The sequence below is a fragment of the Asterias rubens genome, chromosome 13 (assembly GCF_902459465.1).
Source record: "Asterias rubens chromosome 13, eAstRub1.3, whole genome shotgun sequence".
Taxonomy (NCBI): Eukaryota; Metazoa; Echinodermata; class Asteroidea; order Forcipulatida; family Asteriidae; genus Asterias; species Asterias rubens.
In genome coordinates, this window is record NC_047074.1 from 4,858,979 (window position 1) to 4,870,152 (window position 11,174).

At 38.8% G+C, this 11,174-nt stretch overlaps 1 protein-coding gene across 2 annotated transcripts; it reads left to right on the top strand.

The window, feature by feature from the left end:
* The first annotated feature begins 133 nt into the window (after positions 1-133).
* Positions 134-9,537, top strand: LOC117298334. Of its 2 annotated transcripts, XM_033781525.1 has the most exons (3): positions 134-229; positions 7,495-8,103; positions 9,452-9,537. In XM_033781525.1, exons 2-3 carry the CDS (start codon positions 7,528-7,530, stop codon positions 9,494-9,496), a joined length of 621 nt encoding a protein of 206 aa, XP_033637416.1. In that variant the 5' UTR covers positions 134-229; positions 7,495-7,527; the 3' UTR covers positions 9,497-9,537. The 2 variants fall into 2 exon arrangements, with proteins under 2 accessions (XP_033637416.1, XP_033637415.1); XM_033781524.1 differs by lacking the exon at positions 134-229 and having other exon boundaries at positions 6,195-8,103.
* The last annotated feature ends 1,637 nt before the right edge of the window (positions 9,538-11,174 follow it).

Consider the following 11,174-nt stretch of genomic DNA (forward strand, 5'->3'; position numbering starts at 1 on the left):
ATTTTTGGAAAGATATTCAGACGACTGCAATACCCAATAAAAAATAAAAAACGTAAAACAGTCGTCGATAATGGGTAAAAGCTAACGACTAAAGAGGGCGCCAAACTGAATATGCAAAAGGGTGATTGTAAAAGTCTGGAAAAGCTCGTTTGACACAGATGAACACGCCAACAACATGAGGAAAAACACAATTATTGGATGAAATAAACTGAAGAACTACAAATGTCTGGTAAGTCTTATGTTTCACGATTCATAGATGCTGAAAAATTACGTTAGTGGTGATGTCAGTGTCTTAATTTGTGTACAGTTGTTTTATTTTGGGGCGTGTGTACAGTGCATGCAGTAGGCTAACTCCCGAGCACAGTTTGCAGAGCAGCGCAGTGGGCGAGCACCAGCACTATTGACATGCTTAGGACAGATAGACAGGTGTTTGGTTCAAATGCACAATAGTGCAAGGTTAATTAGGATAACATTCCGTATGGCGCCACCACTTTTTCACAAATTTTTACAAAAAAGGATATCTCATTGAGGTAAATTAGATACTGTATTATTTCATATCGAATGAAAAAGTGGTGGCGCCATACGGAAACTTTTCCATTTAGGCCATGATTTATTACTCAACCCCCAGGCTATACATACAATACATGACATAAAATTAAAAAGGGGGTCCATTTCTCTGGACCATGTCAACTCAACCCCATTTTTTTTTTTTTTTTTTTTGGGGGGGGGGGGGGGGCAGGGCGGGGTGGGGGCAGCTGTCATGAATGGCCATCATGGAATTGGGCAGGTACACTCATCTGCTCATTGATTTTGTCATTTCATGGTTGAATGCTTTCTCCGCATTTATTAAAGCTTTAAAAAAAAGGCAGGACAAGTTTCTGTATGGCGCCACCACTTTTTCATTCGATATGAAATGAGATATCCCTTGTTGTAAAAATGAGTGAAAAAATGGTCGCGCCATACGGAAAGTTACCCAAAACGCAGATGACTGGCAAACTTCCCACAACTGTGCTGTGTCCCACACTGCATTATATTGTATTTCTCTCTCTTCCTTTGTCAGAAAGGTAAATGGTGAATGTATTTTTTGAAAGCCTACAAAAAATGCTGAAGTCATAAAATAAGCTTACCTCTCCATCCAGCCTGAGCCAGATACTCCACTGAAAAAAAAAAAAAAAAAAAAAAAAATGGGTGGGGGGGGGGTGTTTGGGTGGGGGGGTTAGAAATAAAGTCAACTTTCATCAAACATGTGAATTGCACAACGATCTTAAACAGTTTTTTTCTTGCATTTTGTTTTTGCTAACTGTTTAAGGGAAAAGATGCAGAATCTGAATGGCTCTTTTTCACCCATTTTGACCTAATCACAACTGTGGTCTAATGGTCAAATAGTGGCAATCAGATCCTTCACATTTTAAGCACAAAATAATGTCGCAAAGCATTGCCAGTATTGCTTACCATCCAGCTAGGAAAGTATCACTGACAGGATGTACAGCTGGCCCAATTTCATGGCTCTGCTTACCGCAGAATTCTGTGCAATTGCAGACTTCAATGTGTCTGTGCTACTAAGCTTGGGCGATATCACGATATTATCGAATATCGCGATATTAATTTGGAAACGATTTCGATATCGGATAAATTTGGTTTTAATCGAAATATTGATATATCGCGATAATCGGGATAATCGTGATATATCGCGATATCGATTAAATATCGCGATGTATTTGCTAGCTGAGACATCTTGCACCCCATCTAGGTTTGGAGTAAAACCAGAAGAATAGGTCATTAGAACACCTCTCTTATGCTAGGACTGTCTCTTCTACAACTTTCACTTGGAGTTTGAAGACTGATGATGTCAAATTTAATTAATCGCGATTATATCGAATATCGCGATATATTGTCGGCGATATATCGTGAATAAAATAAATTGATATCGCCCAAGCTTATGTGCTACAGTACTCATGTACTAAACTTGTACTTAATGTAGTAATTGTGAACGTGTATTGACATGGGTCACAAGTAAAAGTTCCTTTGTAGCCTTTTGAATTTTATCGTGTTTACTAAGCATTGATCTAGGTATGCAACTTTTCAGCTGTTTAGCTGATTACCTATGCTGTTTATTTATTTTCAAAATGTTATTTTGTAATATAAATTTGTCTTTGATCCAAATTTTTCGAAGCAGTTTTTGTTTGCTTTAGATCTCAAGGCAGCCTCTATAAGATTATGAAAATATGGCTCCTGGTGACATGATAAAAAATCAATCAAGGTTTCCTAGCATGCCAGGTTCTGGGTATTATGCTGGATAAAAAGTTATAGGCCTAAGCCTTAAGTTATAAGTTTATAAGCCTTATTCTTCTTCCTTACAAGTGCTGCTTCATAATTGAAGATTACCGCACTACAGCTGGGCGCATGTGTGAAACCATGAACCGCAACTTCAATCAAGTGCAATATACATGGTGCAAGTAAAAACTGGCCTTGTTGATTGTGTCCCTGATATATATGGAGCAATAAAGGACAGTTATACAAACAGGGTGTGTTGGCTAAGGTGGGGTTCCCAGATTTGCTGAAAATTATTGCTCAATCTGCATTGTATAGTACACATATTCCTGCCTATTCTCCCTACTGCCCAATTACTCTTGTACCATTGTGCATTGTGTCTTGGCTCCTTGAGGTATTATGTGTATATTTAATATTCTGCAAAGAGTAGAATGGCTAATAATAACTGCAAATCTCCACCAACAACATTTTCAGCAATGTGTAATCACTTTAAACCAGGAAGTGGTGTCTACGTTACCCCTCTATTGTTTGAATACACACCAGTTTCGAGCATAAGGATGTGTTTCTAAGCAACAGTGCACGTTTTTTATTAAATTCAATTCAATAAATTCAAATACACATTTACTTCCACACTTCCATTTTAAAAGTAGGTCAGTGTGTTAAAGAGTAGAGCAAAAATATCAATAAGTAACAGTAAACATAAATGTAATCAATAAAGTGTGGTCCATTTTGGTAAGCTAAGCTTGTAAAAAACAGCCAGCCAGACAAAGAAACAATGCTTACTTTAACCTCTTTTTATCAGGAAGGAAGTTGCCAATATAGCATAAGATACTTCGGCATTAAAAAACTAAAAAAACAAATACAATACTTTTGAAAAATTTAACCCATGTCAGCATGTTTTGGCTTGTATTTTGTGTACCCTCCTGATATTTCTCACAAATGACTCATTTAGCACTTTTCCAAATGGTGTCATTTGGCGAACAAAGATGACACTGGGTGAACACTGCATGTATAAATTGCCCTCCTACAGTGTACTGTCTGGCTATTTAATATCAGCCACCATACTTTTGAATCATAAATGGTTGCATAAACTTTGCCAGGTGGCATTTATTTTATCATGCAGTGAGTGCACACAACCCATGCAGTTGAACGGTTTCAAATAGAGTCAATTAGCTGAAAAAAGTTACCAACAGAGATTTTCTTGTGAAGCTTAATATTGTACAGTATACACTACAAGTCTTGCTCGTAATCTTTTTGGGGGAACTTTTGGATTGTTGGGAACACTGTGCCCGGATTTTGAACTTTAAGTCATGAAACTACTTATGACAATTTGTACGTAGTGGTGTTGTATGTTAAATGTGAGCAGTTTGAAGTTCCTGTTTTTTAGTGTCTAATTTTTTATATTTATATTTTATTTTTTATATCAAAAGTAAGGAAAACAAAAACAAAAACAAAAACTGTTTGTCAAAAATGCCATTAAGTTTCCATTGTTGGGACTGGTGCATACTTTTTGTTTTTTTGTGCTCGGCAAGATTTTCTGTGAAACAGCTTTTTCTGCTGAATACCTTTTTTTGAATTTGCCCTTTTTGTGAGTTTGGTAGTCTGTGGTTGTTACAAGGGTGCTGGTATAGAGGCAGCCTAGATGCTTCACTATGCATGATAATGTGGTGATCCAGCCTATATGCAGGGTGCTGCTATATTCAGAAATGACCGAAAAGACCTTGAAGGGGGTAGCTGTTGCTGATCTTGCAGAACCTCTTCATGTAGCCCCGTTGTGTTTGCACTGCTTCAACAAAACCTTTGTCTCTACACCCCTGGATGCTCCACATGGTCCCATCTTATCCATGTTATCTGTAACTGGCTCATGTGGTGTATAGAATGAGGAACCTTGGCTGAAGGATAAATAAGATGGTGGTTCTGAAGGGCTTAAAGAAAATCCTGCAAACTTTTGTTGTCTGAAAAATAAGTGTGCTCTGATCATCTTGTTCGAGCTTATTGTGGAGGTGCAATGTTTATGTTGTTGGATAGTGATCCGGCTGACAAAATAAATGAGTACATTGGGGATTTACTGTTCAGGCCATGGAGCAATATTGCTCAATGTTCAGGCTAGGCCTGGAATGACATCAGTGATGTTGGAAGCCAGGGACTTTGTTACCTCTTCATCTCAAAGCTTTCCATACTTGTGCACACACAATTTCTTAACAGGACTGCAATGTCGTCTCAAATAAAAAAATGTTGTGAAAAATAATCACAACGAATGGCTCTTTTACCTGGACCCAATTTCATAGCGCTGCTTAGCGGCTAATTTTGTGCTTACTATGCAATTTCCATTTCATTGCGCTGCTAACCGTAAGCACATGAAAAGGCATGCTAACCTTCCGCTGCTTACCGCACAAAAATAAATGACGTCACAATGCAAATCCACCTGCTAACCTGTGGAACACGCTTGCACCGTAGCAAATTATTTTTCTGCTACAGTAAGCACAAAAATTTGCTTACCATTATGAAATTGGGCCCAGATATCTTCTTTGACTACAGATACTGTCTTAACCTAAATGTAAAATCCTTTAAAATAATGGCAATCCATGACCTGGGCCCAATTTCATAGAGGTGCTAAGCACAAAAACTTGCTTAGCATGAAATTTCTTCTTTGATAACAACAAGATTACCAACCAAATTTCCATATGTTGCATATTGCTTGTTACTGGTATTCATCTGTTGTTTGCTTATCCTGAAAATCAGGTGGAAATTTGGTTGGTAATCCTGTTTTTATCAAGAAAGAAATTTCAAGTTAAGCAATTTTTGTGCTTAGCAGCTCTATGAAATTGGGCCCTGATTGTTTACATGAAACATGCATGGTTGCCATCACTGTAGGCCTACATGGTGAAACGTGTTCAGACAGGAACAAAAAACCCTTATTGTGTTGACCTCCAGCCTTTGAATCTTCAGAAGTAGACAACATCAGTTTTTTTTCCTAATGGGAACCATGTTCAACCATTATACTAGAGATTGCGTTCTATCTACAGCTGTTTGCTGTGTTTAATGTCGCATATTATGTGTAACTTTGAGGGCGTTTGCGGGCAACTTGAGGAGTAACAGGTTGCGTGCGGTTTCCGTGCTTTTTACCACTTAAAAGTGGTAAAAGCTTGATCCTTAAACGCCTTGGACACTATTGGTAATTACTCAAAATAATTATTAGAGGTTGATGGTATAAAACATTGTGAGAAACGGCTCCCTCTGAAGTGACGTAGTTTTGAAGCAAGAAGTATCTTTCATTATTATCTCGCAAGTTCGATGACCGATTGAGCTCAAATTTTCACAGGTTAGTTATTTTATGCATATATGTTGAGATACACCAACTGTTAAGGCTAGTCTTTGACAATTACCAATAGTGTCCACTGCCTTTAAAAGAGAGGTTCAACGCTCAAATTGAGTTTTGTGAGGCACTCATTTGCCAATAGATTGACTCCTTATGAAAATGTAGAGAAAATTGATGGCTGTTTTGAGTGAATATCATCCAAATTCAGAAATGTACTGAATTTTGTTGATAGAAAAATGTACAGACCATGTTTTTGAAATGTGACTTTTCATCAAACAATTCGGTTTGGACAAAAGTTACACATGAAGGGGTTCCAAATTCAGTGGCAATGTTCACAATTTTAATGTAAGATTACATTTAGGCCTAAGTAATTGTAATGTTTTCCTCATTATTTCCATATGACCCCTTCTATTGGAAAATAGGTGGACCACCAAACGAGTTTGATCTACGAGCCTTCTATTCCTGAAAAGTTTGGTCCCGCATTGATGGCAGGTGGATTCCAGAAATATCTAGACTTGTGTAAACAAATTATTGACATTTAAATTTGCATAATAATACATAGTGCCATGGATCATCCTTGATTCAGGCTCTGCCAAGACTGGTTGTGTTAGGACCTGTAGTTCAGACGATAGTCATTTGTAAAGGATTATTTTGTTTTTGGTGAAACTTCGGCGGGAAACACAGTGAAGTACATATAGGGTTTTGTTTCTTACAACGTTCTATGCAAGTTATGTTTGCGGCTCTTGACACCGTGGGTGTTTGTTGTTCAAGCCTTGTGTTCTAAACAGTGAGACAGCAAAAGTACATGTTGTCATTAGAGCGACCAAGACAGCAATTGAGTTTGTATTTTCAGTGGTGTTTTTACTACGCACTGCGTCTACCGGTAATAACTCCTTTGTTTGTTTAGGTTTTGAGCTGTGTACGTTTTGTGTAATTGGTTAATGGTGTGGTTGTTTTTAATAGGCTCAGTGTTTGAACATGGTGGAAGGAATTAGCTATGATATGGTCGGCTTATTTTGAGATGAGTAGGAGGTATTGTTTCAGTTTCTCCTGGAGTCGAGAGTATTTTGAGCCTTGCCTTGGAATTTAATTGCTCATTGATGACTGTTGTGAAAAAATTGGTACACTACGTTTGCTGATGTGTGACAAAGGGGGAACAAAAAGGTTGTGATTTTCCAGTTTGTCATTGGTGTGCTTTTTAAAACGATTTCTATGTTCTCGAAAGATTTCAAGTTGTTGAGGTTGACACGAGTTCCTTGGTGTGAGTTATGGATTACATAATTGAATTGCTGGCACATTTCCAGATTAAGCCGGCCTTGTGAACAGAGACTTTATGTAAACATTTTAAACAACAGTCCGATGATTTCTATGAAACTTCATGTGAATTAGGTCTTGCACTTCTACCCCCTCCCCTCTAACTGTTGCACTTCTACTCCCTCCCTCTAACTGTTGGGAGTGCAAACAATTAGTGTACTCAACAGCTACTTTTAATCCTTTGTGGTTGCAAAATGGGTTTTGCTTGTGTTGTTCTGGACATCTGTATTCAAATGAGGTTTAACTTTCACTGGTGGTCAATACTGACAGTCAGTCACTGCTTCTTTGTATCAGCTGGTCCTCTGGTCAGCTGGTGGCATTGATGAAGGAACAAGGGGGTGCTGGCATAGAAGCGATGTGTTCTGTGACACAGCAGTTTCTTTTGTGAAAGGGCTTTCTGTATCGTGAATACTTTCCATACAGCGAAGGCTCTCATTTATGTAGAGAGTAAGATTTGAACTTCAGAGACCAAAAATGAAAAAAGATTTTCTGAGAAAAATGGAAGATTTGTTAAGGAAGTCTACATAAAACGTATTATTTTATGTGATAACGATTTTCTTTTGGATTGCTTTGCAATCGGTCGACAATAGGCGTTTATTTTGGACTTTGTAATATACTGTATTATGGAAGCAGAGGATGGGAATGGGTGCTTTCAATCTGGGAAGACATCCTGGCTTCTTGGTTTGATCTGCCCATGTCTCAGCAACAATCTCGGCAGTCCAGAGACTAAACCAATGAGATGGTTCCAAGTTGAGAATGGCCAGCTTCAGTCTGTCCCAAAGAAAAAGCTCACAAAGCGACAGAAGCGGTCCAAATCCACGGACGCGCGCAAAAGAGCGGAAAATTACACAGTCGTCAAGGATGCTCAGAAAAATCCCTCGCCAATTATCATCAACAAAGAATCCTCTGAGTTTGATTGGAGTACGAGATGGGGAACGACATCGAACGTTTTGGACACGCAGAAAAATCGCGATACAGTATCGGATTTTCGGAAGCATCCAGTGTTCTCTGCGAGGGAGCTGTCTGCGCTGAGCAGTGAAGCGCCCTCATGTGACGATGAGACACCTCCGTTGTTACGGAGTGATGGGGACCCGTACCAGCCGTATGTGATCATGGAGATTGCAAATGCAAGCGGTCCAGAGACAGAGTCAGAAAGACTGAATAATCCCATTCAAGCACATGAGATTCCGGGATCAGAGGTAATCACAAATTACTTTTGTTAATAACATGTAGTCGGGATTAGTTTAGAGCTTCTCACAATGAGAATAATTATCAACTTTTGTTATTTTTATTTCAGGCACAAACTAAGTTTATTATTAAAATAAAATTGCAGAAAGAGTGACTTTCACTTAAAAGACATCCCACAACTTTCTATTAGCGTGGTCATCGACAGTGCGAGAGAATATGAAAGAAAAAACACCCATGTCACACGAAGTTGTGTGCTTTCAAAATCTAATTCTGAGGTCTCGATATCAAATTTGTGGAAAATTACTTTTTTTTCCCGAAAACTATGTTACTTCAGACGGAGCCATTTCTCACATGTTTTATACTATCAACAGCTTCCCATTACTCGTTAACAAGTAAGGTTTTATGTAGCCCTGGCGGTCTTGCACTTTCGTATTGTACTACAGTGACGTCCTGGACATCAGGGTACATTTCTGGGGCCGAACATTTTCACAGCTTCATAACTCAAATCTTACCTGCAAGAAAGCACCAATTTCAACAGATTCACATTCCATGGCAGCATACATTTTTCTGCAGTGGGTTTTGATCGTCATATATTCTTCACAAATCCGTCATTTTCATGAAATAATGCAACTCCCAACGTTAAGAAATTCAAATTTTTGTTCGTACTCTCACAGTCTGCCCTGTGTACGCAAGACGCAATCTGCGCAAATATTGCGGTTAATATTGCGTTGCGTTTGCGTGTTAACGCTGTGCAGTCAAGATAATGGTGACCAAGAATTCATGCGTCTCGCACGCGAATGTATACGCGTACGCACGGCAACAGACAACACTGTGAGAAAACGATCAAAAGCGGGAATTTTGTAACGAAAATGATGGTATTGTGAGAAATATATGAGGACCAAAACCCACTGCAGAAAAATTTATGCCGCCATAGATTGTGATTCTGTTGAAATCAGTGGCTTGTTGCAGGTAAGATTTGAGTTATGAAGCTTTGAAAATTTTCCGCCCCAGAAACGGGCCTCAATAGTTAGGACTCTGTATAGAAAAAAAAGTGTACAGAGGAAGAGTCCTATATATAGGGCTAGGTTTTATGCTACAATTGTTTTTCAATAATGATGAAGGATAATTATTTTTCAGTAATTACCTTCCTTTAAGGTACATTTCAAAAACAAAGCAAAAATTATTATCATTTATATTAATTATTTTCTGGGAGGGACATGTTATGCACAATTTATTTTTAAACTTTGGGTGATTTATTCATGCTGCTAAAATAATGATGAAGGAAAACTTTGAAAGGTTTTTTCCCATTAGTTTCATGAGTGTCACTCTTACAATAGATTTATTTATTTTTCGTTTCAGAAGGATGATGAGGATAAAGGAGGTGAACAAACGGAGAATGTATGATAGGATAGCAAGAATGATGGATCTGTACATGTTGCAGAACTTCTTTGATGCCATTTAAGTGTGTCTTCCAGTTTGCCAGAGTACATGTAGCTCTTGCCATATTCTTTTGAGGCTGAACCCATCACACATCTAGAATGGTCTTCGCTTTAGCCGTAATCGGACATTTCATCAGTGAAACTGGGCTTTGAAACTGGGCCTTTTGTGTCACTGTTCTTTTGCGTTCTGAATAGTCTCAGCTCCAGCCGCAATCCAACATTACCATTGACACATTCAGAGGGACATGGTATTTGACCATCAGGTAGTAGTCTCCACTCCAGCCGCAATCCAACATTTCGACTGACACATCCATGTTTCTTGTCACTCTGCTCTGAGTGTTCTCTGCTGAAGCCGCAATCCACAATTTCCAGTGACACTCGGGCGGACAAAGAATCAGTCCGGCATGTACGGTATTTCTTTTCCAAGAAGTCTCCGCTCCAGCCCGCAATCCAGCATTTCCACTGACATTTAGAATGGCAGGGAACTGGACCTTGTGTTCCTGGCAACCGAAAGCTGGTATTCTGCATGTAGGCCTATAGACCCCTTGCAATACGCGCAGCGTACTCACATGTGCCTACCCTGGGTATCATTTTGGGTGTCAAAATTGTATTCAAACATGCACAAAAGAGAGTTGCTACCCAAAATTATGCGCATTGTTCGAAGGCGCGTTCTGTACTGTGTTAGAAATCAATAGCTCACCCTTGCATAGCGCAAAACGCTACATGTACGCTGAGGTCACGCGCATGTTTTTGCGCACAGGGAACAGCTATTGTCCAATGATCTGCCTCCTTTTTGAGAGTGTGACGTCATACATGTATGCAATGGGTTCATACTGCACAGCACACTTCATTCACAATTGTGTATGATATATGTAAAACTCCCTTGTGCACTTTTAAGGGCAATGAGTAGGTGAAAAAATAACTATGGGCTTTAGAAACAGATTTTAATTGTGTCAGAAACTAAAAACATAAAATTTCAGGCCTGATTTTTCAAGTGGACAATTTCTCCCGTTGCCTCTGCCTTGTCAATGCCTTGCGGTGCCCCTTGAAATGTTCTAATAGAAATGTACAATTTCCTCATAGATGTGTCCTTTACCGAAAGAGAAAACGCCTTAGTGCCCTTGCCATTTCAAGGTTGTTAGGCAGTACTACATGTTATCTCTAAAAGACAATGCAACCATTGCTAACATTGTAAACAATTACTACTGAATACAAATCGGATGATCACTGCTGATAAGGCACGCTTTAATTTGATGGCAGGGTACGTATCTTGACAATTACGTTGTTATCAGTTTGTGGGTGTGTTTCGAGAAGATAAGAGCACTCAACTTTGATTTTAGGCTTTTTTGTCCCTGATCATAGGAACCTTGGTGTATAATCTGTCAGGAATATCGGTAAGATCAACATTTGCTTCTGGTAATGATACACACTCAAATTTCAGTCCAGCTTTATCTATGCCCAACTTAAAGGCACTGGAAATGTTTGGTAATTGTCAATGACCAGTATTCTCACTTGATGTATTCCAACACATGCAAAAAATAACAAACCTGTGAAAATTTGTGCTCAATTTGGTCATCGAAATTTGCAAGAGAATAATGAAAGAAAAAAACACCCTTGTTGCGTCACTTTGTGTGCTTTCAGAT